General features: G+C 46.5%; 1 protein-coding gene across 1 annotated transcript; it reads left to right on the forward strand.

Annotated features, from left to right (window-relative positions):
* The first annotated feature begins 2,344 nt into the window (after nt 1–2,344).
* LOC115318342 lies at nt 2,345–20,734 on the forward strand. The gene is made up of 6 exons (XM_040218344.3): nt 2,345–2,613; nt 2,703–2,773; nt 10,710–10,848; nt 16,898–16,995; nt 18,620–18,851; nt 20,583–20,734. The coding sequence occupies exons 1-6, from the start codon at nt 2,421–2,423 to the stop codon at nt 20,684–20,686; spliced, it is 837 nt and encodes a 278-aa protein (XP_040074278.1). The 5' UTR covers nt 2,345–2,420; the 3' UTR covers nt 20,687–20,734.
* Nucleotides 20,735–21,876: the final 1,142 nt, after the last annotated feature.

The raw sequence follows: 21,876 nt of genomic DNA on the forward strand, positions 1-21,876 counted from the left end.
GACGTCGAGGATCCCAGCCGATCTATTCAAATTGAAGCTGCAGGTGCAATGCGTCCGCGCAACCTAACGTGGACATTATTTACTTTAAACGGTCTCAAAACATGCCTGCCGTGCCTGCTGTCAACACATCACTGTTATCACAACGTGCTGCGAGACGCTGCGCTGCGGAGCACGTGTTCTGGCTCGCAAAAGAGCTGGGTAGTAAACTAGACGCCTCTTTGGACAATCCGGACACCCGCTCCTGACGTCCCGCGTCTCTGACGGATGAAAGCGCCGCCTTTATTGCATGTAGCGGCAATTCTTTGAACTGCTTTGGTGGAGCAGCGCCCCTGCAGTTTTCACAAGTGGCGCTGCGAAATGTTGGTGGTAGAACTCGCACGGATTCAGGCCGACATTATGTTGAACGTTCACTATCTAAAATGAACACGGTAGAATCAAACAAAGCAATACTTTTTAAGCAGTGAGAGAGTGCAGGCGAGCTGGTAATCAATCGACGTCTTGTAAACCCTGAGATGGGGAACGATAAAAAAACGTCCGTTTTTTTATCGTTCCCCGTCTCAGGGTTTACAAGATGTCGAAAGCAATACATTTGCAGTGCTTTGGCTGGGTATGTTGATCTAGCCAGATCTGCAAGTGGTTCACGTTGTGAATTAAACATTTTACTGGTGCACGAGTTCACGTTGTGGATAAGGCACTTTCCCGGTGCTGAGTATGAACTCTTGCATGCGGTTGCTAATGTAAACCACGCAGTAGCGAGTTAACAAACCTTATGCGGGGGTTGACGGAACAAGATGCACACTTTTGCTTTCTTGTGCAGCCTTGACAACGTTGTTCATGAAAAATTGACGCCGAACTTAAAGGAAGTCTAGCCAACGCACGCTTCCGACAGGGGCCGGCCAGAAAATCGCATGCGAAACACAGTGATGAACGCTGGAGGCTGTTTCACGCACAGCGACTGCAGGAACTGTGCGAAAAAAATCGGGACAGCCGACACGGCGATTAGTTCGTTGTTTGGCGATTGTCGGTGAGAAAGACATCCCACGAGCGATTGCTTTGCAATTTTGTTGATCAAAAGTTTCTTGAACAAAGCCTGAGACATTTCAAGCGATCGTAACCAGTAGCAGGGCCGCTGCGACGGTGCAACTGTGCTTTTAGTCGCAGAGTGGCAAAAATCGCAACGATTTGGGGAAACAATTGCAGCACGTGAAACAGGCTTACTTCTAAGAAGCTTTCCTGTCTACGTGCTCTGATTGGGATTGAAACTACAAGCGCGAGCGCACGCTGTGGAGGAGGACGCCTGAAGTCCTAGCTGTACTGCATGCATTCATGTGCTCACGAGCTCGGCAGGTACGTTAAGGGGCACGGAGCTCAGAACTGGGCCACTGGTCCTCAGTGTCATTCCGTGAAACGGGGGCGTTCGCTAAAACGTTAATCGATCAAGTGAATGCCTCCCCATGTATGTACTGGCCACACCAATGAACCAAGAGTTAACTCTTGGTTCATTGGTGTGGCCAGTGTGTACTCGTACCAATGTGCGAGGTGTGTACAATTGCTTGTACACACCTCGCTAGGCCTACTCTCTAACGGCTCCAGCAATTCTACCTTGATTGTGTTTAACTCACGCGGTTCGTGACTTAATTTATTTTCCAAACAAGGACCGGAAAGCTGCAGAGCCATATGATGTACTGTGTACAGGTGTGTTACAAAGCCACCTGTGCATTTCCCGTGGCTGGCCGATTTGCCTTTCAGCTTTTTCCGTGTGAGGTTCAGATAGATCGATAGATATTTATTTATACGTTAAGGTACACGCTGTTGCAATCATCAGTTCGTCGAGAAATATTCGTTAGTCTTCGAGGCATTTCACGTGATGAAAGGTTGTCGGGGAAACGTGCTTCGATAAAACGTTTGTCGATGAAACGACACTCCGAAGCGTTTACGCTATAAAGTACAGAAACAGAAGGACGACCACTCCTCTGTCGTTCAGGTTCTGTTCCTACCTCCGAGGTGGAAACTACAGGGTGCAAACTACAGCAAACTACTCTTTTTTTTCTTCCTTTCTGCACACTGCAGAACGGCGGAGCAAAGGATCACTTCGAATAGTTTAAACGCGTACTGACAGACACCTGGCATTTCTAATCTATACATTTTAAGCGGCTACAACAGTTGACATTTTTAATATGCTCTAAGAGAGCGAAAAAAAGAAATTAGCAATATATTGCCATTTTTGTGTTAAAGGAGAGCGCACGATGCTCTAAAAAAAAGTTACCGTCTGCCAACACTGGTGTCAAACATTCTTGTCTAACCGTCCAACGATCCAATCCAATCCAGGAGTGTTTTTGTTTGCACGTGTGTACCTTGTCTTTTGTCAATTTATCATCTTTCATCTCGGTCATTCTTGGCGGCACTTGCTGTTTGCAAAAATGAGCCACCTTTTAGTTAGGTGGGTAAATACCGGAAGGACTCGCGTGTATGATGTAGTTAGCCTAAGGGACTTGGTAGATACTAAAATAGGCGCATTAATTTTGCAAAATTCGAGGGATTCGAATATATTCAACAAAGAAGTACAAGTCAGGTGGGAGGGAGAAAAACACCCAGCGAGGATCGTGGCTATCGGTAAGTTCGCTCCGTTTCTTTACTAAATTAAGTTGTAATCCTCATAATTTGTTAGCCTTCAATTTCATTTTTTTTTTCTCTTTGAACAGGTAGCCCCGCGCAGATGGAAAAGAAATGCAAGCTAATGATCAAAGGAGCTTGCAATGGAGCCGGTGACCAGGTAGTACGTATGCACGTCACTCATATCCGTCAGATATTTGCTTTGATGTTAACGGGTTCCGAGTCCCACCAGAAAGAGAGAGGGACGGAGGATATAAGCGCGGCTTCCTAATTTATTGTTGTCTAAAAAAAAAAAAAAAAGAATGAAATCAACAAGAATAGCGTTTCTTTTTTTCAAGATGCAACTATCATTTTGTAACTTAAGCACTGGTAATTTCAGTTTCAATTATCCCAGGTCGAGAACTATACTTCATTTCAGCTTAAGTCCAGATGCAGCCGATGCTACAAGCGCAAGCTCCTGGCTTTCAGCGTCGCTGCCAAGCATGCGCGCTTGTCCTGTACAAGCACTGTTCAGGGCCACATGCTCGTGATTGTAGCTTTGGCTGCTTCTGGGCTTAAGCTGAAACGAAGTATAGGGAAGGTCTGTGGCTGTAACGAACCATACAAAAATTCCCAGTGTGCACAGTGCTATTCTTGGGTACTATCAGGTTCGAATGAACTACAAACAGCAGAGTGTGTGGCCAATGATACATGCTGCACCTCCTGTAGGCTTCTGTAGACTGATAAGACAGGTAAAACTGCGTGTTGGAGGGTAGGGCGCTGCATTGGTGGGCTCCCCACTCCAATGGGTTTGACCCTTACTCAGCACAACCCAAGCTTCAATGCTGTGCCGGTGATGCGCTGGAACTTCCGTCATAGCTTAGAGGTCGCTGCAAGCGTAGAACTGCCTGCTTGAATCGTTCGTCAGGCCGAACAAGTGTCAGCCACCCTGAGCACTCGGGAAAACGAATGGGCCCGTGTTTCCTTGCGGTGGACTTCCTGGGTGGCGAGGTCTATGGCCGTCTTTCCAAGAAGCCATTCTGCACAGAACAAAGTGTTGAAACAACACGAAACGAACAAATACTCTGCCGCAGATTGTGGTAGTGGCCATAGCCTCCACTGCAAAATTGCTTGCCGACGGGTTCGTGTACCGTGCGGCTAACTCGGCGAGTCTGCATCCCGGAGCTCGCTCCTGGGTCGCCAGGAACGGGATTTCCTGTGTCCTGCCACAACCTCATGTTAATCATCTTCCCCATTGTGACGGTAGTATCCCTTCAAGTCAGCGATGCGAACCGGGCCAGACTCCTCGTTTGAATCTCGCCGAGTAAGTCTAGAAGTAAGACACGACGCTCGCGTCTTTACCGCATTCGGGCCCCCTCAACTCGTAACTAGCGATGCGGCAAAACCACTAGCTGCCTTGCTCAGAGGGTGAGTTTCCTTCAGGACTAGGTAATGATGGTGTAAACCAAGTCCATCTGTTGCACAAGCGAAGGAATCCAAAGCCCGAGGTGGGATTGCCATATACCCTACCTGCAGTGGCGTTACAAGGGGGGGGGGGGGGGGGGGGGCGGACCACCCCGGGTGCCGCGCTCGGGGGTGTCGCGGCGGGCCACGCGAGAGCGGAGGGGGGGGGGGGGGGGGGTCGCGGCGGGCTACCGCCCCGCGTGCTGCTGACCCTCGTGTCGCCACTGCCTACCTGCACTCCACAACGGCCGCGTATACCGCGTGCGACTCGATGTAAGCATCTGCGTCTGATATCTATCGCGGTCAAGTGAGACGAAGACGAGGCTCAAGAAGAGCACGTGCGCGCCCGTCTGGTCACACTCCGATTCCAAAACGCCATGAGCAATGGCTCGCTTCTTTCCGACTTGAACTGTACATAGTGTAAATAAACGCAGATTTAAAATACAAAACGCCATTGCTCATGGCGTTTTCGAATCGGAGTGTGACCGCTATCGCGGGTGCGCGAATGCTCTTTTCGAGCCTCTTCTTCGTCTTGCTTGACCGCGATATATGTCAGTGTCCCATTCCTTCTACGTGCAACGAGCTCTAGGAACTGATCGGTCCTTGGAGGGGGCGGCAGCTCAGCAAGCAAGCCCGCTTGAACCGTTTGCGCCTTAAGGCAAGCTGGACAGCTACAAGCCCACCTAAATGTCTACCGCCTCATCCCTGACAAGGTCATGGCGCGACATAACTAAGGAAAAGTCTTGCTGTCACTGCCACGACCGGCCAGAGTGAAGTCAGAAAAGTATTCTATAAATCTCCTTCTTAGCTTTTTAGGAACGACCCACCTGAAGGGAGAAGTGTTCCTCTGCCCATCGTTGATTGTTGGGATGACGCGAAGCAAAAAGCCGTCTTGGCCCAGCAAATACAAATTGTAGTACTCATTAATTCGCCTGCCAGCTTTTCCGGTGTCAACTGCTTCTGCTACGAGTTCTGGCTGTTTCCCCTCCTGCCAGTCGTTATCCTGTCTTCCAGCAAACATGCGGTGCCACTCCTCTGCCTCCGAAGACAACTTTCTTACATCTTACCAATGCTCCTCGCCACCACCCCGGTTGTATCACCTCCTCCCAACCACTATTTTGGGGTGCTGGAGAGAGTGCGTCCTCAACCTCGTTTTTCGTGTCCTTTCGGTTTTGACACGAGGAGACACCTGCTGAGCTCTCCTGTGTGACAAGTTGCCAAAATTCCAACAGACTTTGTCTAACGGGCATCGTCAGCGTTAGTGGACAACCCGCTCAACGAATCCGTGGGACTTCCTGAAGACGACTAGAAGCAGAGACATACCGACTGGGCCCCACATTGGATGCGCCAGTTGTAGTCTTCTTTTTGTGATCTCGCTCTATAAGAATCGCTCCCTATCGGTATTCACTTCGTTCATCTCCCAGGGAGTGACACGAGACAATGAGATGACAGCGAATGGGTTTACTGTACTTCCTTATTGCCCATCGTTCAGAGCCGGCAGTCCGGGTCCGTTGACCCTTGTTGTTGCCCTTAGTTCAGAGCTCGCAGTCGGAGTCCGTGTCCAGGCCTGCGAATCGTCTTTCCCACGCCAGGGCTGGATTGGCCAGCTGTTCTGGGCTATCATGGCCCGAGTCTCACCGCGCCGCTGTGAACACACCGGGATCGTCATGGCCCAGGTTGGTATGGCCAGGGCTCGCCGTTCCCACCGGTCCTAGTCGGAACCTCGCTTGTGGACCGCTCCGGGGTTGCCATGGGGCAGACCAGCCAGACCGGCCCCGTCATTCCTGCCCTGCCCTGCCCCAGCCTCGATCGGCACGCTCTGTCTGGCGCCAGCTCGTGTCTTCTCGGCCGACCGCCTGTCACGTGCCCTCCACTCCGTCTTCCACGCTAGTCTCCTACAACGTGTGTGTTTGTGGAGCATGACCGCAGCGTCCTGCTCTCTCGTAACTTGTGCAGTATATTGTTTTGCTGTAATGTGCGTTGTGATTTCCTTGTGAACAGTATAGCAAAAACTGTACAACACTTGAGGCAGGAGAACAAGAGGGAACCTAACATGGCTGTTGACATCTAAATGAAGTCAATTACTTGGCAAACTTTTATATATCGGCTCCCAGCGTGTGGCGCTGGTATTGGAAAAATTCAGGTACACCAGCTTCTGCATTCACAAAACGTTTTAGCAAAGTTCAGTAACGTTATCATTGACAAGTCACATTTTGCTGGCAGTTTGTTTGTGCAGCGAAGACCTGGGGAGCTTGATTAACAGCAGTTATCACAACCATGCAGATGTCCTTGTGAAGGACTGCGAGTGCATGGCTGCTGCAAAATAGTGAAACAGCGTGGATGGAAAATAGCATGTATATTGCCAGAGAGCCTCTGTACAAAAAAAAAATAATGAACAGATAGCGAACACAAATGCTGCAGTCGACAAAAGCAAATGCCTCAACCCCACTGTGTAAGAAAAAAAAAAAATTCTGCACAAGTTCGGAGGGAGCATAATGCCGCAATCATGTTCCGCTGACACTCGCGCGCAGCAAGCAGCTTGCTCCTGCTGCAAGCAGCAAGCTTCGTAGCGTGGCTCGTGCCGAGCCAAGGAGAGTGGCTGAGCAGCGTCGAAGCTTGGGTAGTGCTGGGCGAGGGTCAAACACACTGGATTACGACGCACCCCCTTGCACCGTGCTGCTCTCCACCCCACAGTTTTATCAGTTTCCAAAGGCCTCCAGGAGGTGCCGCATGTGTTGACGGCCATGCAACTCCGCTGTTTGCTTTTCATTCGAACCCGATAGTACCTGCATGTCATTCTGGACGTATGCTTGAATTCCCCAAAGTGAACATTCTATATATGTAAGCAAAATAATGTGCTTTTTAATTTGCTGTAGTTGCTCCACATCAAGATTTATGGTTAAAAAGACAGAAGGGCGGGCTAGCGAATCAGCGGGGCAAGTTAATTTTTGGAACAATTTATCTGTAGGGTGTATTCAGGTGCGGTTTAGGAGAGGTGTGTTCTGGGAACTGCACCATCTTTGTGTCTGCGATGGCAGACAGCTACGCCGCCGTGCAGCCCCACTGTTTGGCGATTCTTCCTGTGACACCCCGCACGAGCGATGGACGCTCTACGCAGCTGCGGTGCATATTCGCAACTCCAGTGCGCCGCTCGCTCTCCCGCGGACGAACGGAGAACCAGAGGAGCGGGGACGGCAGCGGTGGTGGCGGCGCGGAAATGGTGGCAGGGACTGTCGGCCTTGATGCGTGAAGCCCTTTTAACGAAAATAGTGAGCGCGTTGAAAAAGGTATTCTCGTGCTCCGCCTTGCAACAGCCTTGCACGAAGGACCGGGATGTCTAATTTCATTAGGGACCTTTCGTGTATCGCATACGCTGCGGATTTCTGGTCTTGTGCATGGCCGCCAGCTCAGTCTGTGTTCAGCGTGACGGAAAACGCTACCGCTAATAATGAAGAACTTTATAGTAAGGTATATGAATAGTCTATTCTTTGCCATAAGTAGGAGAAAACTCGTCGCGCAACGGTATATCGATCAATACACATCGGGAATGGGTTTGCGTTTTAAGACCGTTACAAGGAACATGACCATTTATTCCAAGCACTTTAAAAAGACAGAATACCTGTACTTGCTTTCAGGTAATTACAAAGCAAATAAAGAAATGCTCGAAGAATTTCAAGCGCGTCTGTGTTGGCCAGCCGTTTGTGAGGAGAGCTTAGAACGCGCAGTTTTGGGCAGAGGGCCCGCAATGTTGCCAATAACACGGTACGAAAAATGTATGGTATATTAAAATATTTATTTTTGATAGAGCAATAAATAAAACCCCTAAACACGCCGATTATGTTAATAGGCATTTTTTGCATAGCGTACAACACCCCTAAACTTCAGTTGGACGTACAGCGCACTGACGTTCAACCGGTGCTACCAACTTTCACAAGCGGCTTAATGGCGAGTTGTGCAACTTATTAAAATAGCTTAAGTAAGTGTAAATGACCATAAAAAAAAAATGTAATCAGGTTTTTTAGGCTTTACTGCAAAACCTCAATGTCTTTTTTTTTTTGGTATTCTTTGATGCATACTTTACCTGTTTAATATCATATTGCGCCACCATCAAGCCTCTCGTAAAAGTTGGGGCCATCAGTTTGACGTCGGAGGTCTGCACGGCGAACTGAAGTTTTGGAATGTGGTATATATAACAAGAAGTGTACGGACTACAACATTTTTTTTTTAGAGTGATGAGCACGGCAACGTTTTTGGCGTGCACTGAAAATTTAAAGACGCAGCGCGAGCTTACGGTTGTAATGCTACACCGCACGTAACAAGCTTTCTATCAATAACAATAGAGCAGTTTGATTACGTGTTGCAATACACAAAAACAGGGACGGTGAGTTGCGAGTTGTGAGGCTGTGATGCGAAGACACCAATGCTGTGAACGCTGCTCTTCCGAAGCTTGACGGTCACCGTGCACGGCTCTCTTTTTAGAGCACTAATTGCCAGGCAAAGCGCAAACATATCTTCATCACCCTCAAAAATATTCGGCCAGAAACAGTAACGTGGCCAGTGCTAAAATGCGCTTGCTCACCTCAAAGCTTCGCAATTTGAAGTTTCTGCAACTTCTAAATAACAGCATGCTCCTTTTCCTAACGTGCATCGGCATCTCCGTCACCCTGACCGCTTCCCTAACCGCTTTGCATTTGTGGACAAATGGGTAAATTTTAGCGCGCTGAACAGCGTCGGCGATCAGGCGCACGGGATATCCTGGAAAATCTATCCCCGTCTTTCCGCCATCTTGGAACTACCGCCTCGCCACCTATAGGGCGTTGGAGTTGCGAATAGTTGTATAGTTGCGGCAACATGACAATGTTGTTTTCGGTAAGAAGTCCTTCACCGCTGGGCCCTTAAGGTGGACAGCAGACTGGAATGCAGACACTACGAGTAGATGGATCTGCAGCATCAATCCGTCTGGTAAACCGCCGAAATATCTCGTCTAAGACAGCAAGCTGCGGCCGCAGGTGAAAATGACTGACACCCAAATTTACCTGATTGTAAGGACAGGTTTTGTCCCGTGCCTGCAATTCTTTTAAACGGTCGTAACCTCTAGTGGATGGGTTCAGGAGTTGTCAGTGAAAGCAGTGAGTGCGGAGAGCGCAATCGTCGTCTCGCAGGGGAGGTTGACATCTGATGATTTACTTCTAGAATGTGAATGCTTCTCTGATATGTCCAACTACAGAGTGTGCTCTGTTTTCTGTTTTTGGGCCTGCATCGGCGTAGTTTGCTTTTGGCAGACATTAATTGTATTTCACATGCTTCAACAGCGGGCTAGGCCTGTCTTGCTAGTCAAGTTCAGTCGTGATTAAGGATAACTAAGATACCTGTATGCAAGCTTTTTACCGGAGGAGCAGTAGCAAACCAGCATGGAGATGATCCCATTCATAAGCATGTTTTCTTTTGAGTCATAGCTATCTCCAAGCTCTCTTTGGCTGGCGGTGATAAAAACAGCTGCATGACATATTCCACGAGGAGTTGAGTGTATCATGCTACTCAGTGCTGCACGGTTCTTAGAGAGGCACTAAAGTGTGTTTTGAGATCCTCGTTTTAAGGTCATAACTCAATCTTCAAGCTCTGAGCATCCTAAAAAACCCGAAATTACATTCATGCGTGGCCAATTTGCATATTAAAAAGTAATAAAAGTTTGCAACACTTACCGTTGCTGCAGAATGACAGATGGCGCTACTGAACCTTCTTGTACATAGTCGACCGGCGCTCGTCAGCCACTTGCAAGCGACAAGTTGACGAGTGGCCGACCAGTCCCGCTCGTCCACGCGGGAACCCATCGCTTGCGAGTGACCGACGTGCGCCGTTTGTCGTTCGACCATATTTAGCAAGGTTTGGTAGCGCAATCTGTCATTCTGTGCCAACGGTAAGTGTCGGGACCTTTTACCGCTTTTTTAATATGCAAATTGACCGCGCATGAATGTAATTTCGAGTTTCTTAGGCTGCTTAGAGCTCATAGATTGAGTTATGACCATAAAAAGAGAATCTCAAAATGCACTTTAGTGCCCCATAAAGGGAACGATTAACCTTCTAAAAGTAAGTCGAGCAAAGATGTGCACATATTCCAGAGTCGGGGGGGCATCATAAGCCTGCCTCACCTGCGAGACTACAATCGCGCACCCTGCATTCACTGCTTTCATTGACTCCTGGACCCGTCCACTTGTGGTTACAGGCATTTAAAGGGCTTGTGCGAGCGACAAAATTTGTCCTTGGGGTGACGTAAACCTGGATGTCTGTCATTTTCACTCACGGCTGCGGCTTGCTGTCTAGGATGAGATCTTTTGGCGGTGGACCGAACGAATCCACACCACAGATTTCAACCTTTTCCTCGTAGCGTCCGTATTCCCATTCACTGTCCGCCATAAGAGCCCAACAGTAAAGAACCGCTTACCGAAAATAACACTGTTATAGTGCTGCAGCTATACACTGCACCGTAACACTGCAGCTGTGTAGAGCGTCCGTTCCTTGTGCGGGGTCTCACCGGATGAACTGCTGGGCGGTGTGGGCTATCGCATACACACAGATGGCGCTGCTCCCAGAATGCACTACTTCTAAGCCGCGCGTGAGACACCTTATGTGAAGATTATTTTTTATTTTTTCAGGTGGATTATTGTGAGAACTGTGCTGCACTAGAGCAAGAGAAGAAATCCCTCAAGAGTGACATCGATCACCTCCAGGAGGAAAATGCGAGACTAAAAGCCATTGTGGACTATGTGACTTCACAAAGAGATGTAGTTGATGGTAAGTAAGGCTCTGCTTGTGCAAGTTAACTCGAGCCGGACACCTGCTAACGTGGGATATTTTACATGTAGTGACTACAGGGCAATGTGAACAATAGCTATGTTTAATCTATGTTAATCGGAAAAGGGCGGGAATTAAAACCTGACAGAAGCTTTCCTCTGGTGCCACGAGTTCCTCAAGTCGGATACCATTCTAATTCTTTGTGGTGTTGCAGTAAACGACCAGGCATGCAGCAGACATTTGATGTACAGGGGCCAACCAATTGATACTTTACGCTCATGTTACAAGTGAAAAAGAAAAAAAAAACAAAAAAACTAACCATCGGAGCATAAAAATGTATGCTTTTTGTGTGAGGTGCACAAGATTATTAGGTGCCGTAGAACACCAGCCCCTTGCTCTAGATCCTTTTTGACCTCTTTTTGTTAACTTTTTGCCCTTTCAAAATGCATTGCAAGAGGACCTAACCATGCACCCAATCTTCGAACACTGTCGTGACCTTCTGCTATAGTCACCGTCACCATGGCAATGGATCGCTACTTGAATGGACGCATGCTGGCACTATTTTCCCAGCTGTTCTTTTGCTGAAATCACCGCTTGTCAACTTTGGTTGCTGGTTTGCCTTGCTTGGAGAATCTGGTGGCCATGGTTCATTCTATAGACCAACATGTGGCTCTGATGTCATGCCTCTGCGGTGGTGCTGTTGTCGCCACGGCACATGCACAGAAGCTTCAGCTCACGCGAATCTGGTTTCTGCGCTCGCACAGTGCCCACACCTGGTCTGGGCAAATGCGGGCTTGTATGTAAACAGTGTGTCGGTCTATAAGCATGGCTCTCTGACAGGCTGCGCTACGCTCGGTTGCCCCCTGCTTTGCTACGCTCTACTCGGGGAGTCTAATATGATCACAGCCTTGAGCTTGTGTCTAGCCTCGTCAAAACCGCCAAAGGTCCGGAGCTAGGCTACTGTATGAAGTGAAAACTAAGAGAGAACGCTGGCAGCCGATTTGATTGCTTCCATCCGAGGCAACCGCCGTCTGCTATAATCACCACTTCGTTTTCCTCAGACGGTGGTCGAACAAAGGGTGTTAAGGCGCTGTTATATTTTGACGTATGGCGCGCGCAAGCGAGCACTGTCTAAAGTCTGTTCCATCATGCTGGTTGCACCGTGCAAGCCAGAAACCTCTTCTGTCTACACTCCAACTTTTCCTATGGCGCGTTGCTACCAGGCGCATGCGCATGCTACCTCGAGCGTCCACATTTTTTGTTCCTACGAAGCGCCGGTGTCTGGCCTTTGGCGAGCGCGCACACAATGCATGCTGGGAGGTTGATCCTGTGGTTTTGGCGCGGCCGGCGCGAGATGGCTCCACTCGCATTCTGTGCTGGCGTCGCCCATGCACGCCGAATGCTGCCAGTCGTGTCGGCTGCGTCAAGGCTTTGGACTCTGGAGTGGCTGGCTTTCACCAACGCAACGTCCCCATGCCACATGCGCTCCCCCGTCTGTTTTGTTGGAGTATAACAGTGCCTTTAATGGTTGGAGGCTTTGGACGCTTGGCTCCTGCGTGCATACATTTGGCAAACTCCTTGTTGCCATGATGATGGTAGCCTAGCAGAATACTTTATAGTGAGGAAGATTACGGTGTTATTCTGGGATCCGGGGCACTCTCAGGCTGCTTCTTGGGCCGAGAACTAAATTTCTTTAATGCCTATTATTTTAATGGGCCTTACACGAAAAACCGGTTTTTAGTTGTGTTTAATATGGTGTTTTGAGAACTTGATAAAGTATCGGTGTGTTAAGGGACGGCGGTCTGAGTTTGTACAGGGGAGCGCTGACTAGAGCACTAAAAATCCCACATGCAGTGCTTGTGGCATCATAAGCTGTCTGGATCGAAGTTGCAACGAACCACTATTATTTCTTCAATTTTGGGGGTGGCTAGGTGTCAGGTGCCATCAGGACACCTGTGCAACAGGTCTAGGACGAGTTACCCTAAACAAAATAAACCAAAAAATGGTTTGGGGGCTTTGCTTTCCTGGAGAGGCAAGCACAAATACAAGTCAGTGCTAAGGTAGTGAAGGACGGTCAACCAGAGTAGGGCAGCAGTGCACCAACAAAATCTGTTAGCCCAAGATGCACTGTTAGTGTGCGGCTTATTGATGCTGCAAATCTTCCCTTGCATCTGCGTAAAATCATGGCCGGTAATCCTCATCTTGCTCCCAATGGCCTATCGTGCCAGGGATGGCCCACGTGGGATTGTTATCGCTTCGGCCAGCTTGTTTAAGGGGCCCTGCAAGGACGTTTTTACTGGTTTTTAATTTGCACCGAACCTGAGCGCACTGAACGGAGTAACTTAATGAAACTTTTTTTACTCGAATTTCGCTTTATTTGAAAAGATATAGGCAAAGTAAAATGACAAAAACAAGCAAAAAATAACCACCTTCATGACGTCCTTGGTTGCTTGAGTGGCTGTGAACTAGAGGATGGGCTGAGTGAGCTCAGCGAGCGCTCACGGCTGCCGCACTCTGTGTCGACGGCGCGAGAGGGCGCTACTAAAGCATGTTCTGGATAGACTGTACGCAGCAGTGGGCAGCCAGAGTAGCTTTCATTACATTTGCTGCGCAATTAAAAAATAATTCGGCATGACACTTCATTGGCCACAAACGATGGCAAACACGGGGTGAAGGTCAGTTCAGAATGGGAGACACTTCGCGCTGCCATACCGCGAAACGGCCAAACCGCAAGACAAAGCTGCTCGCCGAAGGCATTCGGAGCACTCAAAGCCGGTCGGATCCTCCAGTCCATACAACCGCAGCACCGCCGTGTACATCCGGGACTTTTCCGTGTCGGTGCCTGATCCCACTACTCCTTTCTAGTATGCGCCTCCTTTTCCACCGCTTGGTGGCGGGTATGTCGTCGGGTCATTTCTTGTTTCCGTACTTTATAAACTGCTCTTGTTTCTTTTCTGATCTAAAATACTGAACAAAAACTACTTTTATAAGTAAATCAAATAATTTGCGCCACTTATATTTTGTATTTCGACTAAAAAGAAGCTTTTAGCGGCTCTGACCAGTAGTAAGCCCAGCACCAAAGACGTCACATATCGCGTGCTTCCGGTACCGCGGGTCGCCCCCGTTGGTGGAGGAGGTGTTTCCGTGTCGTCCGGTTAAAACATGATGCACTGATATTTAGTTACTCTGTCCGTGCCCGCTGACTTGCCCAAACCCCAAGAGACGTGGAAACCGCAAAAAAGGTAGACGCTTAAATGTGATTGCAGGGCCCCTTTAAGCTGTACTAGCTCATTCTGTCCTCGCTACAAGTCCCCGCCCTTAAAAAGCCTCTGACACGGGAAAAAAAATGTTTTACATGCTAGGTGCTAAATTGTGTGTCAGAACATCCCCAAACATTTGTGTCACTCTAGAGTTGTGCAGTTCTTATTTTTATTATTATGAAAATATGAAGTCCAATTCAAAACGCCCGCCAGTTCAGTGTGACCTAACATTGCACCACAAAATGTCGGGGCGGTCAGAAGGAAGGAATCGACCGACGTCACTAAAAGTGGGTTCGCCGGAAGTCACGCGAGTTTCACTTCACATGTCCTCCGCGACCGCACCAAAGACTTTAGTTTTATTTTTGTTATTTTGGTCTTCTCCACGAGTGACTGTAGAAAAGAAAGATTCAGTTAAACTGGCGGGCACTTTGATTAGGACTTCATATTTCTGGTTTCTATGGAAAAACTGCACGACTCTAGAGAAACTATTTTTTGGTGATGTCTGATACACCATTCTAATGCCTAGCATGAAAAATGTTTTTTTTCTTTTACATGTCCGTTTTTTTGTAGGAGTCATAAAACTATTTTTTTTACTTGCACTAAACACCACATAGAATTGCTCTCTAACATAATTAACTCAATAAACATGCCTTAGTTTTTTATTCTAGCCAATAGCTATTTCCAAAAAGAAATTGAGAAATATGAGCATCTTTAATTCCCTTAACTTGAAGCCAGAAAAAGCGGCCACGGGGCCTGATGCCTATCTTATGCAGCCAACATTAATCATAGCCACGCGCTGCTGGCAAAGTAGAGGACGCGTGCTATGCTCCAGGCATTGTTAGAGTTCGGCTATTCTTGTCACCGCAGTCATTGGGCATAAACCACTACCCGATTGTTCGCAGAGGCATTGATTCTTGCAAGCCGAAGTCAAGTGCTCGCGCAGTGCTCGTTCCAATCTATAAGCCGCACTCGACTGTCGTCAGAATGGTGATTTTGCTCCTACAATTACATGTCAAGCTTTGCAAAGGCAAGACTGAAAGAAATAGTCTTCTTCTATCTTTGCAATTTCACCACAACAAAGAAGCTTTCGAATGAGTGGCAGTTTGTACGAGTATACTTGGGCCAGACTAGGACCAGTATGCCTCTGCAACGTCATGAACATTCCAACCCGATATTGTTCCATGATGCCTTTAAAGAACTCCGCAAATTTTTCATATTCACAGATGTGCTTCGAACTCGGCTCAGGACATCAATAGACACAGCTGAATTTGTAGACCGAATATAATGTTGAACACAGCTGAATTAGTAACCCAAATTTTATGTCAAAATGCCACTTTGTTGCAGTGTCATTGAATCTCCTAATGTGGTCGTCACCCATTTTTCAGACTGAAAATCTCTACTGACTACATTAAAAAAATGACGTTGGCTATGGAAACAGTGTCACAGTTTGGGCTGTGGAATTTGTTTCCAGCTGGGTACCAAGAAGTTTGGTGGTGTGAAATTAATGCCGAAGACGACGCTTTCTCCAGCATACAAAGATGACACTCTCTGCCTGTGACGTCATGCCATTGGAAAGTGCGGTAAAATTTAAAGTTGGTTTTGGCATTGCACTTTTCTTAATAACTAATATTGATTTTGAGATGATATATACTTCGCTTGAGATAATATATAATTTGCTGCAAAGAGTGAAGCACAAGTATTCAGAAAAAGCAGCTGTCTGGATAGCTAAAACATTGTCATAGTTCCCTTTTAAAAACCATTGCATCTTGTGCACCTTACAAAATTCGAATTCCAAACGTGCATACTTGAAATTGGGCATGCAATGTCATTTTACATCTGCTCACTTGTGCGGTCACTCATAGGTGGTGTGCTTATTGCAAAAATTCTGGAAACACGACAGAGCAGGCCACGGGGAGCAGTACTGCTGCCGCAAAGATGAGCTTTGATAGGAAATAAAAACAGATGTCCAAGCCAATTTGCACTTTGGAATGCCATTAAATGCAGCCCATGGCTTACATCTTTCTAAAATGGGACAGTCAGCCACTTATTGATTGAAACCACATCTTTAAGCATAATAATTAAAATTGCTATATATTAGTTAACAATTAACTTAGCTGGATATTATTAATTTTCCTAAATGGACCTTTTGGGAGTGACCAATGAGACACTAACATTTCTTTGTGTGCCACATAGTTTTCATAGGAATTATTTATCCAGCATTCCATGAAACGGCCATATACCGTAAAGTCCTGAGAGATGCCCCACCCTCGAAAGATAGCCCATCCCTATTTTTGGTTTGATTTGCTATTTTCTTTTTAAACACCGAAACATAGCCCACTCCTAGTAATAGTAGTGTTGGGATCAATGATGGCCGCAGCGTAAATGCGGCTAGTTAGCTATGGCGGGATATAAGCAAACATTGCTGACTGGGGAGTACAGTCACCTTTGCTTTGTTGCCCCTCGCCACCGTAACAAGCTTGGAAGGGACACGACCTAAAAATAGCAATTTTTTATACTTTTCTTCATTGCACACCAAAAGTTAGCCCACACCATGTTTTCACCCGATTTTCTCTTCATGTTAGGTAGGCTATCTCGGGATTTTACAGTAGTTTGATGGTGTCACTTTCGTTTCAATGTCTGTCGTGAAATTTCATACAGATAATACATAACTTGTATTAAAGCAAGGCACTTAAGTGCAAACAGCATTGTGTTGCAAGTACCAGCATTTCTGTAATATGCTGCTATTGCCTTTTATTTGTGTATGATTTATTTATTTTCTGATGTCCCAGAACTGACGATTGCGGTCCAGGACCTAAAGAACCTTCGTGAAGAGATGGAGGACGCTCGGGTGCAGAGAGCGCCTGAAAACCCTGGAGCCCAGGCAGAGGTATGTGAAAGTTCTTGAATATTTGGTGCAGAAATGTTATTGATAATGGACCCCTTGCAAAAACTGTAAAATGTGGTGCGTGAGGCACTGTGACACACCTGTTTGCCTCCTCCCTTGCTCCCGCTCCCCCTGGCACAGGAAAGAGCTACTGTTTCAAAATGGGTTTCGTTTTGAACGGCTTCTCTGAATATTTTCTCCAAATGTACTTCTGTTGTGCCATGTTAATTACTTGTTTTGAAGTGGTGGGAAAGCAATTTTTTTTGGCAGGTCAGTTTACGAAGTTCAGTGTAGACATTCTCAACGAAACTGATGGAAATGGTGAAGTGTCCATCAGTTTTGTTGGGAATGTACCCCCCCCCCCCCCCCAATTTTAATTTTAAAGGAAAAAGTATATTTGCTACATTTTACAGTCTCTTATCCAGGTTTGTATGAATGCCGAGCGAGCTCCGCATTTATACATGGTTGTTGTCGCAGCAAATGCCAGCTTGTGTGCAAGAAAGATCCCGAGCTTCGCAACGTCTATAGTCCGTTGCAACTTAAGAACAAAGGGCGAGGGTAAGACGGGCTGGGGAGGAGGAAGCAGACAGAGCGCAAAGGAGAGAAGGAGGTTTCCCTCTCTCTTCTCCAGCGTTCCGTCTGCTTCCTCCTCCCCGGCCCATCTTATCCTCGCCCTTTGTTCTTAGGTTGCAACTGACTATAGATTCTGAGCACCACCTGCTCAACCAAATACTTTCAAATGCTAACAAAAATGGTAAAGTAGAAAAAAAAAATTTTAAAATCCTTTGGTGGATTCTTAGAGAATGCATTAGCATGACCCTTGGGAGACGCTAAGGCTGTCCCCTTCACTTTTCTGTATTGGCTTTCACTTTTGCTTCCTTTATTTTTTGCTGCACCTTTTTGGCTTCATTATGGGGCCAGCATTAGCATTTCCCAAAAGGGGATGTGTGTGGCGTTTCCCAAGGGTCATGCTAACACCTAAGGATCCGGCAATGGATCTTCCTTTATTTTCTTTTGCTGTCCACTTGGACCAGCACTAGTACTTGGTTCACCCTCCATTTTGTAGCACAAAGCAAGGCATACGCGCTCCGCACACCTGCAACTTCAGACTCGCCCCAGCATCTTCCGCCTTGTGACGACGCCTCCCTCTCGCCTTTGTCCTTCACTACTCTTCTCCTCCCTATGCGGTGCTCTTTCCTTTCCTCTGTTTTGTCTACAGACGAACGCCATCAGCTTTTTCCTGTCATGTGGGTATTAATGCTAACGCAGTAATAAAGCATCTCCAGTGTATGGTGTAGGATTGCACTGGAGTGTGGAGATCTAGCCATTCATGCAATTTCAGAGGTAAAACATGGTCTGCCCAGGATGAAGGAACGTGAAATAATGCTTCGCTTAGTCCACGCTTTGCACACGATCTTGCAACATTTTTCTGGACGGGTCGATCAATGCCATGCCACTCGTTCTTTGGACAGCAAGTTTCCTGATTGCACTGTATGGATTGTTGCATGCCGGGATTTATGGAAGTGGTCGAAGGGACAATGATGTTGAAGTTAGAATTAGCTTTAATAGGTGCTTTTTATCAACATATCAGACCTTGAGCGATGGAATTCACTCTGATTACTTACAGGGCAACGAAGACGAAGAAGATTTGGGGGGCATCAAGGTCAGCAGGGCTTTGCTGCTCCTTCTAGACATGGGTCCCACAAAATCACCAACAGTTTATGCCCGGGAGCTTCTAAGGTTGGTCTTCAGCTCGGAAGAGCTTGTCGGAAAATCAATCACGGGCAAGCAGTCCAACGCACACAAGGACAAGCCGGCCAAGCCACAGCTTGACCCAGTCCGGGTAAATGCTGTGATAAGTGAGTATGAATATCTGCAAGTTCTGTTATAGAAAGTGAGAGAATGCATTCAGCAAAATAAGTTTGAAAATTTTGGCTTGAATAAATCTTGAGGTTGAATCGAGAACAGTATACTCAATTGAAATCTCCTGCATACATTGAACACTGCAAAGGTGATTTCTTGATTTTTGTCTTCTCATGACTGCTACTTCTGCTAAATGAAACAGCTTTGACTGTTTTCTTGAGGGTCCACTTGAGCACTACATGTATGGAAAACCTGCATTTACTTTTAGATATTGCCAGCTGTCTAAATCCTGGCTCTGTTAGTTTGTGCCAACCAGGTCCCACCTGACCTTGCAGCAACCAAGCATGCACCCCTATTGTCTAAGCATCCTCTTCCTATTATGATCTTGAACTATGGTTCTGCTTTTGATTGAGCCCCAGCCATATTTTCGTTTAATTTAGATTTTCTGTGGAGTAATTCTTTTTTTGGGTGGGAAAGTGGGGGGGGGGGGGGGGGTATAGGACATGATCTGTACTTTACGGTAGGCTGACTGGACATGTATTTAGGCGTAGCATTGCCTCATGTTTAGAAATTACTTTCAAGTGCATTGCATACTTCTGACCACACAGTTTCAAAAACCTTCACTACTGTATTATCCGAAGAGATGACCCATCCCCAAACAATAGCTCATCCTAATTTCTGGCATATTTTTTATGGCTAAAATTGAATTATCTTTTATACACTGGAAGTTAGCCTCACTCATTTTCATCTAGTATGCTCTGTTTTACTAGGTGAACTGTTTGATAATGCCATGATCATTTATTTAGAGATTATCAGCTCTTTCAAATTGAGCACTGCTCTATAGTCAGTGACTGGTTAAAAGTTCTCTGGCTGGGGAGGAGGAAGCAAACAGAAGAGAGGAGGAGGTTTCCTCCTCCCCCCAAGCATTTTGTTCGCTTCCTTTTCCCCTGCCCTCCTTTCCCTCTAAAACTTTTCTTAACCTGTAACTGACTATAGTATGACTGAGGTAAGTGTAGAATAGTTTTCTGTAAATATGGTACAAAATAACATGCATATTGTGGAGATTTTGTAAAGGTTTGACCTTTACAACAAACATTCACTGGCACTGGCTTGTGTGAGTTAAAAAAGTGCTGATGTCATGTTTATGTCAGATGTGCTGTGCAGTGGTTGGTCTTGAAATGCCATTTTAAGTAACCAAAATTCGGGGGGGGGGGGGGGAAGGAAGGAGTGTGCTCAGTCTTTGTGAAATGACATATGCTGCACGTGGCTTCACCTCCGTCACTTAGCAAATAAGATGCCAGTGATGATCTTTAAAACTGGCAGACAGCACACTTGCTTAACAAATTTGTGTGTCTATCTGAACAGCCATGTTCTAGTCTAGTAGTCTGCAACACCAATAAATAGTGCTTGAATACTTTTTTTTCTGGATAGTTTCAAATGCTTTCTTTTATTCTATTTCTATTTTTAGTAACTAGTAACATTTATTTTTAGACAGCACTTGAAAGATACTATCAAAATTCCTGGCCGTAAAACTATCATATGGTTAAACCACTTGTGGGACTGATTTTATGAGACGGAAAAGAGCCTCCATACGTCACTGACCGAGCCCATAACTAAATTGTCAACTGTTAAATAGAGCATTTTCCAATCTTTTAAAATCTATGCTCACAGGTAAATGTGTTTCTGAGATGCAAGTATTTTTGATATCTTCATGTCTGCGTTTGCAGGTTACACCTGCAAGAAGTTCAAGCTTCTCAAAGAAGGGCCAGTGAGGACGTCCTTGTCCTCGTTGCTAAACAAGGAGGCAAACAAGGAAAAACCTTGTGAATAAGTCTTTTTTTATCCTACAGTCCTTCGAATAAAGGTGACAAAAATATTACTTTTGTGTTTGTTTTTGTTACCTGGACGTTTCATATATAGCGTACCATAGAGAGGCGAACCAGCACAGGTTTTCAAAACGGGTTTGGAATACCAAAGCCTAAGGAAAAGGGGCAGCCAGCTAAGAGAACCTTAGGATGAGCCATACAAGACCATACACAAACTGTACATGGTTAAAGAAACCAAAGAAAAATCCACAGGCAGCTATAGCTTGGTGGCTAAAGAGAGCCGTACAGTGAGCCATAAAAGATTCTTTAGAAGACCATACAAAAAGCAATAGACGGCTAAAGCAACCAAAGGAAAATCTATAGTCTGCTGGCTAAAGAAACCAAAGGAAAATCTATAGACAGCTATAGCCTGCTGGCTAAAGAAGCCAAAGAAAAATCTATAGCCTGCTGGCTAAAGAAACCAAAGGAATCCCTATAGACGTCTATAGCGCACCGGCTAAAGAAAGCCATAGAAAAATTCTTTAGCTAGCCATAGAAAAAGCTAAAGACTTTTATAGCCAACCAGTGATAAAGCCATAGGAAAAGCTAAAGACGCCCATAGGCAAGACCATAGAAAAAGCTAAAGACAGCCATAGAAAAAGCTAAAGCCGATTGGGCCAATTTTCTATAGCCGACCATAGAAAGGATTTTCTATAGCCGACCATAGGATATTTTTGTATGGGCGGGGGCCACGGATAATGATTTTAATTCCACCGTGGCTAAGCTTGGGTGCTCCCGAGTAGGCTGCCTATCTAAAAACTCCATATGCCCCACCTCGGATTTACAGGCGCCAAGTTTACGAAGGTGGGGGCTCCATGGCACCGAGGCGTGGGCATGCCCAAGTTGGGCTGCCATTTAAAACCCTCGTGGGTCAAAACTCGGCTTTACGGGGGTAGTTAAGTATTTAGGAGTCATGCTTATTAATTAAGGTGTTTTCTTTTGGTTAGGAAAGTTTATCTTTCCAGAGTTGCGTCGGCATTGTGTTTTTTTAGCTTTCTACGTTTGGGTCGGCGGGGCCAGAGCGGCCGCGACGCGGGAGCGGTCCCCCGCCGGTCGTTAAGAAGCGTCTCGGGTTTCGGAAGTCTGCTCGGACCGGGACCGAAAGAGCCCGCGCTGGAAGATGCTTGTGGCTTATAACCGAATGTGCGTGTATGCA

This window comes from Ixodes scapularis, unplaced genomic scaffold (assembly GCF_016920785.2).
Source record: "Ixodes scapularis isolate PalLabHiFi unplaced genomic scaffold, ASM1692078v2 PGA_scaffold1__304_contigs__length_218370807, whole genome shotgun sequence".
NCBI classification, from domain to species: domain Eukaryota; kingdom Metazoa; phylum Arthropoda; class Arachnida; order Ixodida; family Ixodidae; genus Ixodes; species Ixodes scapularis.